The sequence below is a fragment of the Seriola aureovittata genome, chromosome 4 (genome assembly GCF_021018895.1).
Source record: "Seriola aureovittata isolate HTS-2021-v1 ecotype China chromosome 4, ASM2101889v1, whole genome shotgun sequence".
Lineage (NCBI taxonomy): Eukaryota > Metazoa > Chordata > Actinopteri > Carangiformes > Carangidae > Seriola > Seriola aureovittata.
Genome location: NC_079367.1, coordinates 23,666,693 through 23,685,435, shown reverse-complemented (window position 1 = coordinate 23,685,435; position 18,743 = coordinate 23,666,693). Strand labels below are relative to the sequence as shown.

Here is an 18,743-nt window from a genome sequence, read left to right as displayed (position 1 = left end):
AATTCATTGTGCAGTCTGAGTGGTGCTGGGCTGGACATTGTACCTGTGCCAGTGGGCAAATATTTGATTTCAGTTCATGTGAATACAGCGGGAATGGAAGGGAATGGACAAAATCCTTAATGAGAACTCGGCTTTTCACATTTCTGATCACATAATACTTGAAAAAATATTTCTGTTTACCATTTTTTCCTAGGTAAATGTATATTAATCTATGTGCGTAACATGGTTGGAGCACTTTAGTCTGATATGGTATGATATATATATATATATATATATATATATATATATATATATATATATATATATATATGCAGGATGAAAACAGGATAGAAACAGTTCATGTTGCCTTAATGTAACTAAACACCGGATCAGGCCCCTGTGTGCTGCTAAAGTGTTTGTATTCTTGCTTTGTGACAATGAGTGGTATTTTAAGTGTTGTCTTAGTTGTCTTGATTCGCTGTAGTTTGTTTCAGGATTGGCATATGAATAGTCGGTGTATTTACATGTGAATTAAAGCTCAAAACTCTGGTTGGACAAGTATAAATACTTAATGGTCATTTACTCACACTTAAGGTGAAAGCAAGTGTTGTGTTTGGATGACAAGTTCAGCTGCAGTGCATCAAGAGCTGTTTAGCTTGTCCCATTCCTGTGAGCTGTGAGCACCAGCCAAGTGTGATATGAAAATTGCTTGTGCTCCTTGTTGACAGTGGAACACCTGTACAGATCATTATATCCATCGACATGCTACCGAAACTGAGTTAGTTCAACTGTTGTACCAGTTGACAATTATTGCTTCAAAGTCTGAAGTGCCTGCCTGTGAATCCCTAATAAAACAGTCATGGTGGTTCTATTGTGCATGGTGTTAAACTGCATGTTTCACAATTTCATCTTTTTTTATTATTCTTATTCCTAACGTCCCTCACTTTAGTTTGATGAAAATGAGGGTTGCATTCTGTTAACAGAGGAGTATAACGAGGTTTATAGGAACATCCCCGTCGTCATTTCCCAGGGTCACTTTGCAAAACTGAGCACAAGCCACAGCCATTCATCAGCTTGAGATAATGAGAGCACAGGAGGTGCACAGTAAAGACACAGCCACTTAGAGTTTATTACACGACAGACACAAAGGCATGCTCCTGCCTGGGAAACCTTCAGCCTCCACTCTGCCCGGAGGACACCTCGTGTTAAATAACACTTACTTTAAAAAAAAAAAATAAAAAACTGATCCTCAGCAGCAGAATGTGGCAGCGAGCAGGGAGAAAACACAAAAGATAGTGTGTGTGGAGGCTTTGGCTAAAAAGCTGAAACATCACTCAGAGCTAGACTTCAGCTTTCTTGCAGCATGTTTCCGTTGCTAACACACATTTTTGAATTGTGTAGAGATTTGTGGTATTTCCTATGATCACTTCTTTCATAGCTGAATTCAGGCACTTCAAAGCAGCAATGTCAGGTTGCTCTAAATATGGCAGAAGCTCATTTGGGGCTGTTGTGCTTTGTTCACAAATGTAAAAGCTACATCTGGATTTTTTTTTTTTTTTTTTAAGGATAATTGCAGGAGCAAAATGTTTTCATTGCTGTTTAAAAAAATGTCTACAGCTGCATGAGACAGCGGCGGATCATCTTGCAGGTGTTAATATTATCTCTCCACTTTTCGCTCCATGTCTCTCTGCCTCTGTCTTATTTCAGATCCTAATGCTTTAGGACAACATGGACCTGACCACGCTTTAATCGGCGGAGTTGTTGCAGTCGTGGTCTTCATCACCTTGTGTTTGATAATAGTTCTTGGACGATATCTGGCCAGACATAAAGGTAAAATGGGTCACTCGAGCTCCCTTGAATTGCAATGGTCTTGCCTGGAGTAAATGTATATGTCTAGGTGGATAAACTTTCTGTGGCTCTGTTTGTCTGCAGGGACATATCTAACACACGAGGCCAAAGGAGCAGAGGACGCCCCAGACGCAGACACAGCCATCATCAACGCTGAGGGAAACCATGTGCATGCAGAGGAAAAGAAAGAGTATTTCATTTAGACTTCTGTTGCTTTTTTCTTTTCTTTCTTTCTCCTTCGTTTCATGACAACTTTTGACAGCAGACATGCAATTTTAAGCTGCCTCAGCATCGGAGTCTGTTTTACTTTAATTATTATTTACTTGTTCTTTTGCCTTCTCCAGAAAGCTCATGCTTGGATATGCTTGTTTTCAAAGCATTCGCTGACAATATAGCCTTCTCCTTTTGTAATCAATGTACCCCATGTACAATTGGATTATGTCCATTTCAGTTTTACGGTGCCTAAATGCTGTATATTTTTCTGCATTTCTTTTATCGCTTGCATTCTCTCTCTTCTCTGTTACGTCACCTGTTATACAACTTTTTGCAGATTTTTTAAAATTCAGAGGAAATGTGCTTCAACTCAAGTCTTAGCTTTTCAAACTGTTTTACGTTAAGAACAGAGTGTGTTAAAATACATCTATCTATCAAGCATTTCCATCAGAGGAATCTTTTTAGGGACTGAATGGTTTTTAGATATTTACCCCACCACAGCCATATTGCACATGTTTAAAAAATAAATCATAAAGCAGACCAAACACTGACAAAAAAAAACTTCGAAGCACAATCTATGTGATTGTCTCAAGATGAAATTGACTCCCTTTTAGCAGTTTCCATGTTCCTGCATTGATTTTATTTTGAGTTTTTACTCATGCTGTTGATTTGTACCAACAGAGAACAAGTCAGAATATTAAAGCACAAAGTCTGAGGACTAACACAGAGGGAAAACACATCAACTGTTTCTTGTCTCAGGATTCAATATGAGTCTAGATGGAGAGATGGTGTCAGATACACGATGAAGATTTCAGTACACTGAACGATTTTCAGTTATTGTCACGGATGAGGAACTTTAATTTTGGGTTGGTGATTTGATGTAAGATCCAAACTGAATGAGTGGAACCTTGTAGGGGTTCATTATTTATGTTGAATTTTATTGAACAACTATGCTCAATGTGTGGATATTGCTGTAAAATACTTTGCTAACGTGAATATTGGTGAACAATATTGTTGAGTCTTGGGATCCCTGACACATTTCGATTTGTATATTAGCATATACAGTATTTAAAGTATTCCACACGTCTTATTTTTTCCCATTTATCTAACAAGAGGTTGTTTTGTCATAAGGTATGTAAATAATGTGTAAGTATTCAATTTCAGTAAAAGAAAAATCGCTGGCTATAGCTTTTAATTTCAGGTCCATATCAGTTCCTGTCATTTTGATGAGATTATTTTCACATTTTTGAAGATTTCTTCAAACAGGGATTCTCAATAATTGCTTAAAATGTAAAAAAAAAACTACAAAACTAAAAACTAAAAAACTTAACAAAACAAAAAAAGGAAAAAAAATCTGGTCAAAATATATGTATTTATTATTATTATTGATTGACATTTATTATATAATGCTATATTGATTGATATTATTGCTGTTATTACTAAAGTAGTGGTCTGACATTAACTTTTCCATTTTTTAATTCTGAAACTTATCATAAAAAACAATACAAGGATCACCGTTATGGCCTTTGAGTTTGCTGCAAACAGTACTAATGACATGTTGAGGCATTGGTGAATCAGACATCCCCTCATTGTATATAGTCACTGTATCAAAGACACTGAACCACATTGCCAATGCTCATACATGTTATTTTGTTAGTTCAATATGATGCTATAAATAACTCATTTTGTACAAAGTTTTAATCGCTGTAATTAATTTGCTTTATATGGGGGATGTGTGAGGTTTTGCTTTTTTCTCAGTATTGAATATTCATTTTTCAACTATGCCACTGTAAAAAAAAAAAAGAAAAAAAGAAAAAAGAGAGACAAAGTGCGGATTAAAATATGAACAACTTGAAAACTGCCATTTTGTTGTGACTAAGTTTGTACTTTGAAATTAACTCATGAGTAATGCTATGTGCTTTTGAATTACAGTAGAATTATTAACATAATATCAGTCCACATATCTAAAGGAGCGTATATTGATGGACGGTGCAATGACCAAAGCTGCACTGTAATTGTTATTCCATGCAACTGCTGAGTATTACTCAACCTTTAGTATTAATAATACATGCAAAGTGTCTGACTTGTAGAAGGATTAAAAAGCCATGAAGCTCCTCAGGAAGATCGCCCGAGGCTATCAGCGCCGCTCATGATGTGTGCATTAATACAGGGTGACAAAAGGAAGACTCCAGTCTTCCCGAATTCTTCCCCTGTCTCACTGGAGCTGAGTTCGATATGCTTGAAGTGGCTTCATGAAAGTGGCCACAGTTGTGAACAAAGCAGGCTGCTGTTGCCCTTATTTTAACAAACTAGACAGATGGAGTGGGCTGGGTGAGGAAAACTGGAGGCAAACCGCTTTGTGATTTGACATCATGGTCAAAGATGTTGGGATGCAGCTCGTTGCTTTAATTGGAAGTGAAATGATAACACTTAAGATGAGACTTTATTGATCCCTGTGGGGAAATTAGATAATTGAAAAAGAAAACAGTGATAGCATCTAACAAGGAAAAAATACAAACGTGATACCTTCACTGAATAGATAATAATGAAAAAAACAATAACAGTACAGTAGTCAAATCGAGTAAAGAGTTGTGCATATGCAGATGTCGCCTTTGTATTAATGCAAGATATACGGTAAAAGGATGGACCACTGATTTATACGCCGGTAAAGGTATTACAGCAGTCACGTCTTCTTAATTACTGTAAATAAGGATTACTGCAGGATAAATATGTGCTATAGATGAGTTCAATATGCATAAAAATATTGCAGTCTATACAAAATCAAATAGTAGTGTGATTATAAAAAACCCATGAATATTTGATGGGAAGAAATTGACACACAAGAACATGGTGTGCAAATGTGCATTATATTCACATTATCTAAATAAGGCCAAATGTGATGAGTGTAATGGTAGCATTAGAGTAGCATTAGAAATACTAAACCTTATCAGACTTACATTTGAATAAGGTAAATGTTAGTATCTTGCACACGGTAGTGATTTGGTTACAACATGTACAATAAACCTTACCAATTTAGAAAAACAAAAAAAGCACCTTTTATGGTCCATTATCACTGCTTCAGTGGCACAGATGAACTTTTGGAAATTTGAGGATGGATATAATAGCACAGTGCAGATTACTGAGCTCATATTAAATGTCTCGACATCCTTAAAGGGAGATCTCGTTCCAGGACATGGGGCCCGAGTCATTATGATCCTCCATTCTTCAGCTCCCATTGACCTTGAGCATAATGTTGCTTCCCAGCAGACTAATGTTGCCATTATCAGCACACTGTCCGGCCAACCACCTGCCTGCTTCACAAAACGCCTCCCTCCCTCTCTCTTGTCTCGCAGAGACCGTTCCCAATGCTCACTTCATAATCATTACCACCAAAAGCCCAGCCAGTTCAAAGAAACATCAGCTCCCACTATCACACTCCTCCGCGTTATTGAAAGCTCAGTGCTTCGTTAAGCTATGTAAATTGAGATAGACTGTCTTGAATAATGCCTGGCAGAAAATAATGCTAAGAATCCATCATAATTTAGTAATTGGATATCAAGGGGGGGAAACATTCATGTGCAGTGGTAAATAGTGAGTTGGAAAATGGATTTTCTCTTTACCCTAGAAATGTGAGAACCATCCCCTGGGCGATGTAACAATCACCTCTGAGGAGGCCTTGTAAGTCTTACTAAAGTGAAGAAACTGATCCCCACTGTACCCTGTAGGCAGGGTCCGTATCAGTCCTCCAGCTCACAATAAGCTCTTATCATAGCAGAGCAGAAATTTCTGACAAAATCCTTTAGGGACAAATTGATATCTTAAAAAACATTATTACACTTAAACATATTAGGTCTGCAGCACAATTCTGATTTTGCAGTGTTGGGCTAATAGACCTTGCAGTTGTATTTCCAGGCCTGTACAATTAAATAGCCAGACTGAGTGTGTTACTTCATGAGTATGAGTATTCGCCTTTTTGCTAGTCTCAGCGAGACTCGAATAGAAAATAAATTTTTTTTTTACTTTTTTTTTTTTTTTACAGTAACTTGTAAAAAAAACTGTGTTGACACAGAATGCTTTTTCTTTTTCATCCCGCAGCTCTGCTGTAGATTAGTGACAACTGGAGGAGCCATAGCTAGACTGTGCATGAAAAGCCCTCCAACCCTGACACAAATAGCGGTCCTTCTTTTGGATTAACAGCACAACGTTTTTATGCAGAAATAACAGTAATTCCACTTGTTTTCACTATCCAAGCATGTAAATTGCCTTGTGTAATTCACTGGGCGATTTGCTGAGGAAGTAAAAGGGTCAGAGGGATTTCGAAGATGGAGTGGGATTGCAAAGCAAATGCTTCCTCACTTCAACAGAAGTGATGAAGAAATGTTCTGTCCTCTGGATCATGTTTTTAATTACAGATTTAGTAGGTTATCAGTGACACTTAGTAACCCAAAGATTCTTCCAAACCTTGAATCAATACCGTACTTTGATAACTATAATCGCAAAAGTCCCAACTGGAAAAAAAAAAAACTATCCAACAAATCCAACAATTTTTTTTTATTAATATTGTGTCATCTTTCATATTGCCGGCCAGGAAGGACAAATATTTTGGAAGCGTTTACTTGTAATCATTGCTCTGCACCCAAAGATGAGGTGCAAAGAGCAGACAGTGGAAGATGAAATTCACAATTTTTCAATATCCTCCTTTTCATTTTCAGAACTTTGTGTTGGTAGTCTGTTATCATTGCCCTTAGAAGCCCGAGGTTGCATTGTTTGTGTAAATGGTTTTGTCTTTGATTGACAGTTCATTCTAATGGGGAATTGAGTAGAATAATAGCGCGTGTTTACAACACTGCTGCTCCCTTCAAAAAGGAATCATTGCAGACATGATGAGACCAACTAGTATTGCAGGTACACTCCTGGAACATCCTGGATTTGTCCAAATACCCACAGCTTGATAAGGTAAATATAGCATGTTCTTACTCATATATGTCCAGACAGCACATTTTCATGTTAAGATAAAATAAAAAAAAAAAAAAAGGTTGAGAACAGCTGGCTTTTCTGTAGCCCCTTTTGACTTATAGCTACAACATTCACGCCTCATCTGTATCGCTGCTGAATCACAGGGCTGTAGGATATTATCTTGAGATGTGTTTTGCCTAATCATATTTGATGAGATTAAACAGATCACTCACACTTCCACTTGTGACAGGGCCGAGTGGAAGTTGGAAGGAGTCAAATGATCTGGAACAAAGAACATGAGCTTGTGTATCCCCCTGGATGCATCACCATGCCATTAGTCCAGATGAATGTGTACAGTCAGATACAATTCCCTTGTTTGCTGCATGAGGGCTTCCACTTTGAGAGGCAGCAGCTACACTGTTCGAATCAGGCCACATGCAGGCCCGTGGATTGATGACTGAAACAGGACTACCCACTGTATTTTAAACTCATTCATCCACACTGACTCACATTCTCTGTGGTTCATCTTTAAATAGTCTACCCTGGGATTGTATGTCTGCCATTTGATTTATTCTATATTGTATTTTTAGATCTAATTAAAACAAACTTCTGTATTGTTTGGCTGAATTTTGAATCGTGCAGACCCAGGAGAGTACATAAAGGGAAGCCTTGTCTTGGTTAGTCTTTGGGGGAAAAAAAGCTAGTACCTGTGGCATAAGGTATGCAATAAATAGCGTGCCATCTGTTTGGATTTGAGCACTTGAGATTCTTCCAACGAGCACACCAGAGACTTAATTAAAGTTGGAATATTAGTGAGTGGGAGACTGATGTTGCTCCAATAAAATGACAGCCATAGGAAATCTTAGCATCAGTTTGATAACAGAGATTAGATTTTCTTTAGGGTGAAAAGAGAGTGCTGCATTTTGTCCTCAGAGATCATCATAAGATATCATTTTGATGCTTTCTTCAGTTGTGTTTTTGTAGCTGTTCAGTCTTTTAAAGTTCTGTGAGCTTTTGAAATTATGGTTTCCATTAATCCTTGGGAAGACTGCCATTTTCAGCTAATGTGCACATCTAATGGAAACACCGGAAATGATGTATGGTCACACAGGAACTATCATATTGAATGTTGAAGAGGCGTGCTAATGGCTAAATGGATAATTAGCCAGTTAATCATTGGATAACAAGGCACCATTTTTGGGAAAGATGATGAGCCACTAGTTCTTTGTCTCTCTCAAAAACAGGCTACTGCTAAATAAACAGCTAAATAAAGGCTTAATGAAATCCTCAGGTTTGGTTTATGTCATCATCATTTAAATTAACCTTTTCGCAAAAGCGACAATTCCTAACGTTTGTTAGAAGAACTTGTTGTTAAAGGGTTCATGTTTGTGAAAACTGTGGCTCAAACATTCACAACCACTGTCATGAATCAGCTTAGTTGAGACCATAGTTTTACTACTGTAGTTAGAAGTGTGATAGTCATTTATTATCAAAGCCCTCCTGATTGCATCACTGATGTGACAGGAAGATATCGAGAGGCAGATGTGAATTTGTTTGTGCATCAAAAGCCAACAAATTAGTGATTTCCTATAGCAGTTACTAGTGAGGAAAGTTTTCATTTGTTTTAAGGACAGGAGAACAATGAATAGGGTTTAAACTGTTACAATTATATATTTAACAAACATAATGACGGATCCTTTTCTCTAGTATATTCTAGTATAGGAATTTCTCTTTCAAGTAACACACCCTCCAATGCAAACAGAATATTAATGCTTGAACATCATCATTGAAAAGGTTCTGACAAACTCCTGTGCCTGCAGGATGCCAGCTGTCTGGATGTGGGTGGACATCAGGTGTTGGCATCAGCCTCATTATCATCAAGGGCCTCCTCCCCCTCCTCTGGATGCTGTCTTTTTTTTCAGTATGTATAATAACGGCAAAGGACGACATCAAGTTTAATTGCACTTGCTTTAAAATAGCATCAGTAACACAACATATGTTTTGGCTCAATGCGCTGCTGTCTGTTGTTTGCTCTGTACTTTTATCTGTTGCCTCAGTAATCACATATATGTACACAAACTGTATCTCACATGTAAACACTTCTTTATCTTGAAATTGATGCTCACTTTGTGTTTATTCATTTAAAATTCCATGACTATCCTATAAGTGGGGATTTTTAAGATTAATAAAATGACAAAAGATCAGATCAGTAGCCATGTTGTTTGATCTGCAGTCTGGTGAGGACGGCAGGCACAACAAGGAGATTTTCTAATTCTACACACAATGGTTTTAAGCAGAGAGCACTGCTGTTGACTGAAAAATGCACCCATGGTTTGTGTAGGAGTGTATTGCTGCGCAGTTGAATTTCTCTTTCTCATCTAATGAATTTCTGACCGACTAGATACTGCGAAGCCTATTGATCCCAGCAGTCAGTTTTACATGTTTCATTTCAAACTGTGGTGTAGGCTCTACAGTGAAAAAACAAGCTTGATATGACCACCAGTTAACACCAGTGTCGCCAGGTCCACCAAAACAATCAAACCACTTCAGTATGATTGACAGAAAAATACAGCAAGCGTTTTAAATGAAGGATTTAATCACATAAAACAAAAAAAAAATCTCTGCTCTGATCTGATTACACAAACAAGCACTTCCATAAATACTAATATAAATCTATATCTGTATTAAACTACTTTGCAAAGATAAATCATACTTAAGAATTGCTCGATGTGACAGAACATATTACAAGGATGCAACAAAGAACTTCTCTTGATTTATCGGGTTGTAGCTGCTGAAGACAAAGAGGGGAAGGACCAGCGCGGTAGCTAAGACTTGAATACTTCCAGAGCAGTGTGCCACTCTGTCTTTATGATGCCAGTCAGTGTGATGGTGAGCCTCAGGGATTACTCCAGACAGACAGCTCAGTAAGACAACTGATTAAATAGTAGTGAGAAGGGAGAAAATGTTTAATTCAGCCGTATTTAGTATTCATGGGACGGACAGCCATACAAGAGTTCACCTTGAGGGGTCATCAGGAGAGAAGGTCCAGAATCCCAAAGAGCTGCCAGGCCAAGTTTCCACAAAGCACTTGGAAAGACAACTGATGTGCAGCAATCACAAAGAACAATACATATTGTTCATGTTAGATACAGAAGATTTGGAATGAGGCCACTGTATCGTATATCTTTGTCAGGACTGTGAAAATTTCTAAGCATAAGTTTGACAACTCTTCATCATAATACTCTCAAAACCTTCTGTTAAAGGTTTGCAGCTTCAAGTAATTCAAAACAATACTATTTATATTAGCTTGGCTCTGTGACAGAGTGCCAGCTATAGAGACATGATGAAATCCCTGTGTTGAAATACCTCACCATGACGTTCAAAACTAATTCAATTATATGCATCAGCAGTTCAATAGACCTACAGAATTGGGTTATTGTCTGAAATGATGAAAAAAAGAAAAATACCAGTAAATCATGTGTGAATGAAGTTTAATGTAAAAATGATTTTCACAAATAGTTGCCAAAATGGGCTTCAAGAACAAGGGATAACAGATGATTTCTGCAGTCATTTGCCAAGCTATTACTCTGCATCAACTACAGATCCAATTTACTCTGTATCTTCAAAGGTATTCCTATAGTTGGGAGATAATATGGTGAAGGGCCAAGCAAGGCAAACAACAGAAAAAAATGTCACATAAAAGAACTACACATCATACACTGCTCTAGAGGAAGGAATATTCTAAAAATGTATAGTATTTTTATTATTATACTGGATCGTGTGGCTCGTTAAATCAAGGCCATATGTTTGGGTTTTGATCAATACCTCATTGCATCAAACACAGTGTGTTAATACGTCTGTGGAAAGTCAATATGGGTGATGTGCTTTATAATTAGAACCAAGAGATTCAAGAAATGTTATGAGTGGGTAAAAATATCCAACAGCAAAGTTGGTTAGTTGGTCCATACACTGATGTGTTTTTTTTTCTTCTTTTTTTCTCAGTACTTTCATGATTATGCTCCTCAGTGTCACCCCAGTAAGTCAAAAGTAGAGATCAAAGTATGCATCAACAATCATCAGTCACCAGCAGTCCATTTAGGTATGGTCCGCTTCCCCACTTTCATTTAATGTAAAAATATTAATATGTCACAGAACAATGAAACGCTGTGAGGCAGGTAAGAGGAGGGAAATTAACACCACCATTACCCCCAGCCTTTGCCACCTGCACCACCTTGTCTCTGCAGTTTTACAGTAATGATGTGAGAGTTGCAAAGGTCCCTGAGACAGGAAAGCACCCCAGAGATTTCCATATACTCCGAACAGAACCTCGATCTGCTGAGCCATCTCACTGACACGGAGCCCAAACTCACATTGTGTCCAAGTGAGCAGGTTAATCATCATACTTGTAAAAAACTCAGTGAAGCCATATACAGTGCACTCTGTAAGTTGAAGGAGACTGACAGTGACTTTTCCCATTGTTTTTGTCTGCACTCCATAAATGAAATAATGACTCAGGTTATAGTGCTGACTCTCTGCTTTAAGAGTGTTCTCAACTGTATTGGTGAACGTCCGCAAAACAAGAAATAAGGGACAATGACTGCAGTAGCCTACGAGCCTGGCAGAGCTTTATCACAGACTTCAGACAAAACATTTGCAACCAGATATATATTTCAAGGTTTATTTTAATTGCTTCGACTTAACTTCTGGTCCCCTGCATTTGATCATCTGATGTAGATGTAAGCACCATCAAATTAAAGCTGTGCATTGCTACTTTAACCTAATACACTGTTTCATTTAAAATACAAAGTGCTGGAGTTCAGAGATAACGGAATGAAAATCTGCCACTGTTCTGCCTTTCATGAGCTGCACTTTTAAGTAGGTAGGTAAGTGAGGACGCAGAATCCAGGAGCCACAGGTCAGTTACAATAACAAAGGGGATAATATAGCTGCTAAGGAGTGGCCTACACTTGAACTGTTATGGCGCTATTGACCTGTATTGACCAGAAGTAGTGGTAATGACTTCCACTATGGCTGTAGCTGCAGTACAGGTCAATAACACTGCTCCATTACAATCTGTATTGTAGGCAATGAACTTAAACCAGCTAGAAACATATTAACTATGGTTACATCTTGCACATAGATATCAGCAATGAACCCCTTATGGAGGGAGCAGTTTGCTTTCACTAAAGAATGCTTCCATTTTTCACTTTTCATTCCTCAAGGCACAAAGTTCTAATGGCTTTAGTTCGAATAGCAGCCATTTCCAGCGATGTCAAGATCATATGCTGGAACATCACAAATGCTACTCATCAGTTCACTTACTCAGAGAATGTTGGAAGAGGACATATTCACTGCGCCCAACAGTAAGCAAAAGAGCACCATAAGGGTTTCTAGTGAGCCATAAGTCAAACATTCCTCGACACATTTCCTTTGAATTAGCACTTAAGCATTTTCAAGTCAATCTTGAGGATGTGCAGCCCGCTGTTCTGTATGTCCTCTTCTGTATCGTTATGGTAGTGAAGGACTAAAGAAACTGGCCAGAAATAATGACAGAGAAAATCTATGAAGCATCTTCAAAGTCATCTGTGCTTGGAATGAGACAAATTAAAGTAAAACAAGTCTGTCTTTACTGAAAGAGCCTTTATAACTGATTTCTTTCAAAGGTTGCCAATTCATAATCCATTGGTCACTGCTATATTAAAGCTATTATGAAGTGATGTCATTACATTAAATCATGGCAAGTGATATTTAAATGTAGGAAAGAAGCATTCTTTGTGATTCATGTCAGCTCATTCAAAGACATAATGACTGATCTCCAACTAATTCCAACTCTCCACAGAGTAGTTAGCCCGTGCACATTGTTAATCCAGTAATGTATATGTAAAAAATGTACTGAAGTATTTGATCAACTTCTGCATAAAGATGTTGCTTTACAAACTTTCAGTGCCTGTATTTTATGTTCGTTTAATGCTTGGATATAAAAGGAAGTCCTTGAAACATAGCGTGTTCTGTTTTCACAACCCTTTTACAATGATGAATCTGTCCACAACTCAGACCCAGATACCTACTGCTGTATATGGAGGATGTGTTGTAGCCTAGTTAGAAGTAAAGTTGCATCAATCCAGGCTATTTAGAATAGACTAGAATAAGATTTATAATAAATCGATTTAAAATAGACTATTTAGTCGTAGTACATATAGTACAGTTATGTTGAAGGCATCAACCGACTGATTCAGCTTAGAGACCTTACTGTAAAAACGCTAACTGGGGAGGTGATATTAGACGCAGAGATGCAGGATGAGGGGCTGGAGGAAGTTGCTCATCCTGACTTAAAGAATCAAGTCCGTGGGGACGAGCTGAAGTTGTGAATGCACCTGCGAGTTGAGCTCTCCTCGATAAACAAACAGACAGAAGACTCCCCTGATGAGTCTTCAAATGTGGAGCGCCATGAGTGTAATAGACCAAGTGGAAGGAGCTCTGACTGAAGTGAGTAACCACCTTCTGAAGACAAAACATTGGGAGGAGCAGAACAGGACTGACACCAGGACCAGCAGCTGACCAACATCTACTCGGACAAAAAAAAGGCCTGGGACTCAAACCTGGATGAGCAACCCCTCCATGTGCCCATCTCTGGATCTGGTATCTGTTCATCAGATGACATTTCTGGGACAAATTTTTACAAAACTTAATCCTGTTGAAAAAATAAAATAATAAAAAATGAGACAATGTAGGGGATTGTGGGCTTAAATAGCAAAACCCCTTACTGTACTTACGTAAACCTACCTTTTTATATCATAAGATTATTATAGCATTTCAGTCTGAATTGTTAATTCATGACAGTTCAATGTCTTCTTTTAAAAAATCCTGTTGTTCATATTTGATCCAAATAACAGAAATTAGTTCTTAGCCAATTATTATTTTTGCACTTTTGCTTCATTTTGTTTTAGCTGTTTTCAGGTTATGTATTGCATTAGTTTTTAAATCACAGATAATATCTAAGGTCGCCATACTTTCCAACTTTGATTATATAATGCTGCCATCTGCTGGGCGACACAGACCAAACAAGTTCGCAAGTATATTCAGTGCAATACCTGTAACTACAAATTATTAGCCTTGTCATCATGTTGTGTGTCCTTGAGATTTCCTTTCATCATGTGATTCTATGTTGAATTAGACTACTAGTCATCTAATACAGTTCTCTCATCGCAGCCCTTGTGAAAAGGCTGGACTGAAAAGTACAATGTGCTTATTTTCATTAGTTTTATCAGTTAATTTTTAACAGAGTCTGAAGTCTGAAATGTTCACTCTGGGTTCAAACTGCTTTGAGGAGATAATATTCATTGGTATCCCTACAGCATTGGAATAAATATTGTGTCAGACTATCCCTGACCTTACAAATCTTGTAATGATGGATGTGTATATGTGACAACAATGGTATGAAGTGACAATGCCCTGTCAAAGATAGAGTATATGATTTCCTACTGTATATAAGCGGTGCACTTTGCTAATAAAATGATAAATAAAATATCCATAAATGCCATGAATTACACCATACAATGAATCACTGAGAAGCAAAATCATCATAAAAGTTGGTAAGTCTGTAAGTATGAATGTTGTTTTAAATTTCCATCTCACACTTAGTGGGCTAAAAATAAGATTCACGTTCAATAGTCACATGTTTTAATTGCCAGAGTGTAATCCACAATTATGCACAATTTATCTAACAACTAATCATTCCAAGAAAATTGGAGAAAGATTTATGTTATCTACAATTCATGAGAGGAAAATCAACAGATTTCATAAACAGATACCCAGCATATTGTTGACTATGTTGTCCAATTATTAATGTGGTATCAGACCTGAAAATCCTATAATAGCCTCGTAGTAATACACAGTGGTGCCAACTGATGAAAGAAGCACCTAGGGCAAGGTATGATCTGCGGCACATACAGGAGTATTAAAATTGCAAATATAACCGAGGTCCTTGAGAGAACTCTCAGGTAAACATCTTTTTAATGCTTCTTTTTGAAAAATATGCCTATTAGCTAAAAAGAGCAAGAACTGTGTGTCTAAAATTGCAGAAATGTTCTGTCTTTTATTCGAATGAGGTCCCAGGTGTATCAACTGAGAATCTTCCATAAAAAGGTGGGTTCATTTATTTCAGTTTATCGGGCACATGTGACCATGTGCTCAGCAATCCATTTGTGTGCTTGCGTGTGTAACAAACAAACAAAAAAGTACAACGGTAATGAATGCACCAGAGTGATTTTTCAAGAGAAGTTACATCAATGACAAGGCACCAGTCAAACCCATATGTACATTTATTCTCTACCTCCCTTCAATGCCGAAATATATCTGAAAGACGTCACAACAGCCTTTTTCATTTAAGAACTGGTAGAGTTGCCCAAGGTCCATGTGATTACCTCTGTTCCCATGGGGGTCGAACATTGCTTCTTCAAAGCCTGTGAATTTGCGCAGGGAGTCTATACTTTCAACAGTCCTGCTGTCCTCTCCCTGACGATCAAGGGGAATATCCTCTCTATGTCGAATCATGATCTTCTTCCATGTCAGAACCTTCACTCTGTGAAATGGGAAAAAGTTAAGAAAATTTATAAACCTCACACCTCAGCAAGCTCCTGGCTGTGACATCAGCTGCTAAAAATAACCACACTCAAGGTACCTGGACCAGAACTCCTCGCAGGCGGACTGAGGACCTTCCACACACACAATACCAGGCTTCCCAGGCATGCTAAATCCCGACAGGCCCAGCTCCTTGGACCACTCCAAGATGTTCTTCCTCTTTGTCTTGTTGTAGATGTGATGACTGTAGATCCACAGTCTGCTGAACACTTCCTCGGATCGTGGAGAAGAGGACTCTTTCACAGGAGCTGGTGCTGCTGATAAGCTCCTACTGATGAAGAGCTGCAGGTTGTCTTTCACCCAGTCCACAGCAGAGAGCACACATACTTCCCCCTGGCAGTTTTCCATAAGGAATGCATTGAGATCTGCATGAATCTGTGTCTGCTGGGCTCTGCTGAGACCGCCACACCTATGGGGCATATAAACAATGCTATAAATAATGCTATAAGAAGGAGTGACGAAAGAACATATGTTTGGGAGACTGATATGTTTACTAATTAAAATAAATGATTACTTTCCAGTAGAATATTTTCTGAAAGCAAATTACAAGTAGAGTTTTTCATTTACTACTGTAGTGGTATTTTGCATTGTGATATATATTTTATTATGAGTGTGATGGGTGTGGTTTGTCTCGGGTACAGGCCACCTGTTTAAAGTGGACAGGAGAAGAGACCATAACTTATCATCGAAGGCTACAGTTCTCAGTAGTCATCGATAGAGTTTGATACATGTCATCCTTGCCTCTTTAGCAGCGTTTGTAAAACAGATTAATTAAATTTGTGGCTTAACAACATAAAATGATCACATTCTTAACTCCCAATGAGGCCACAACAGTAACAAATGACCTCCCACTTTCTGCCACAGTCACATAATCCATTTCCTCTGTGTCATTAGTCTGTTGCTCATCTATGTAATTTTAAATCACTTAATTTCCACATTAGACTACACCAGTGGCACAGTTGTCCTTTGCTTCTTTCTGTAAGTAAAGCTTTATTTGTAAACAGAGTTGAAAAGTGCTTCACACAACAACAAAAAAATAGAAATGAATAAACAAATGAAGTAATAAATTACAATATAAAACACAGCACAATGAAAGACCATACCAAACTAAAACAAACCAAAACAGAAAACAGGGATAGAGGTTTATAAAAAAAGGCTTGTCTATAAAGATGGGTTTTTAAAGGCTGCTTAAAACAGTGTAAATAATATACAAATATTCAGTGAATCAAACAGATTGAGGAAAATGATTCCAGAGAGTTGAAAGTAAAACAGCAAGGGCACAAACACCTTTTCTTGTACAGTTGGAGCAGGGGGACAGAAATAAGGCAGAGATTTGAGGATCGGAGTGGTTGAGAAGTGGAACAAGGAAAGAGGTCATGCAGTGTCTTGTATGTAATCTACAGGATCGTGTAATTAATTCTAAATTTTAAAAGAAACAAATTAAAGGATGCAAGAACAGGGGTAATGTGGGACTGACGGCGTGTTCTGGCCAACAAATCTTTTTACTGCAGAGGCAAACTCATCAGGTCCAATTAAAGGAATTCTGTTTTTATCAGGGTTTATGTGGAAGAAATGAAGAGATATCCCATCTCTGGTGATGTCTACGTAATTACAGAGGGAGGCAGTTGATTCAGGTTAGCAGAGAAATAGATCTGTGTATCATTGGCATAACAGTAATATGACAAGTCTTGAGAGCGGCTCAACAAATGACCCAGAAGAGGCATGCACAATGAGAAGAGGATTGGTCTTAGGACCAACCCCTGCGGCACTCCACACAGCAGGGGTGCTGAGAAAGACAAATGATTGTTGATACACACATTAAAATATCTGTTAGTCAAATAAGAATGGAAGAAGAATGCCTACCCAGTTATGGAACCTATCAAGTAAAATGGCATTTGTCATTTGTGGCCCCTTGTAGATCAGGCTGCTGCTTACTGCTGCAGGGTTTATGGAATTAACGCTTTCTCAGACAGAATGGCAAAGTTGAAACGTGCGTGCTTGAGCTATTAATGTCTGCCTCATAAGGAAGTTTCATGAAAATGCTACAGTATCATTAGCTGTGAAATTGCAGTAACTACTTTGACATTTCATAACCAGCTCTTATTCGCACATGATCTCTAAATGGAAAGCTTTACATTCTTTATCTTAGGAAAACTCTGCACACACACCAAAGGTGAGTCTTTCCTGATCTCCCAAACATTAGATTATATGAACATATTATGTTGCTGTTTTGCCAAGACCAAGTTCTCCAAATTTACAATTATATGCAAATTGTATAAATCTTACAAATTGGTTATATAAGTTATTGTTTTGCATATGTAAAGAGCTGATCACCTTCACCACATATCAAATGTGAATAGTGGCTTACCGGACCGTTATCTCTGGCATCACACTGGGATATTCAGATGGATAAGCACAGGACAGAATTACATCCGTCTAAATGGAGCGACAAAAAAAGAGAAAAGTTTGGTAATTATTATGTTTTAGGACAAATTGAAATCGCAGTGAAATAGAAAGACAGTCTTATTCGGTTACCATCCCCATGTTTGCAGTGTCGAGCTTCTGCTTGATAAGAAACTGGGGTCTGGAGGGAGGAGGGGTGTCTGCAGAAGCTGAGCCCTCCACATAGTCCCTCAGCTCAGCTAGTGCCAGCTGGTCTGTGAGCTCCAGCTCCTCCCGGGTAGGAAACATACTGGTCAGCAGCTCTATCTCTGCAAGCTGAGACTCAGCCCACTCCAAGTAAGACATGCTGATAACGGCGAGCTAAAACGTCGATCTTCTTATACATAAAAAATATATAATATATGTATATCATATATATAATATCAAACAGTTTTCTGTCCACAGTCAAATATATTATCACCTGTCATTTAACAAATTAACAAATGCTAACAAACGACACGTTTCTTTTCTAGTCATCAGCACTAAAGAAAATCTAACTTGCCATAGAAAACTCTCGTCAAGACTGAAAAGGTAATGATAGATATTTATATATAAGCTGTGTTTAGAAAGCTGAAAATGCAGCCTAGTTTAACACTAACTTCACTACACCTCTACCTCCACGTTACACTGGCTAGTAATCGAGATTTGTTCGAAGTCGGACTGTT

The 18,743-nt window shown here is 38.0% G+C and overlaps 2 protein-coding genes across 5 annotated transcripts in view; one reads left to right on the top strand and one right to left on the bottom strand.

Annotated features, from left to right (window-relative positions):
* The window catches only part of LOC130168178 (cell adhesion molecule 2-like), a 145,656-nt gene extending 141,754 nt beyond the window's left edge, over positions 1-3,902 (top strand). For all 4 annotated transcript variants that reach the window (XM_056374824.1, XM_056374822.1, XM_056374825.1 and 1 more), the window contains 2 exons: positions 1,687-1,809; positions 1,912-3,902. In XM_056374824.1, coding sequence (XP_056230799.1) covers positions 1,687-1,809; positions 1,912-2,030 — 242 coding nt within the window. In that variant the 3' untranslated portion in view covers positions 2,031-3,902. The remainder of the gene's footprint in view (positions 1-1,686; positions 1,810-1,911) is intronic.
* An 11,164-nt stretch (positions 3,903-15,066) lies between these two features.
* Positions 15,067-18,695, bottom strand: rwdd2b (RWD domain containing 2B). The gene is made up of 4 exons (XM_056373757.1): positions 18,172-18,695; positions 18,005-18,072; positions 15,677-16,045; positions 15,067-15,577 (listed from the first exon to the last, which is right to left on the bottom strand). Exons 1-4 carry the CDS (start codon positions 18,382-18,384, stop codon positions 15,325-15,327), a joined length of 903 nt encoding a protein of 300 aa, XP_056229732.1. The 5' UTR covers positions 18,385-18,695; the 3' UTR covers positions 15,067-15,324.
* Positions 18,696-18,743: the final 48 nt, after the last annotated feature.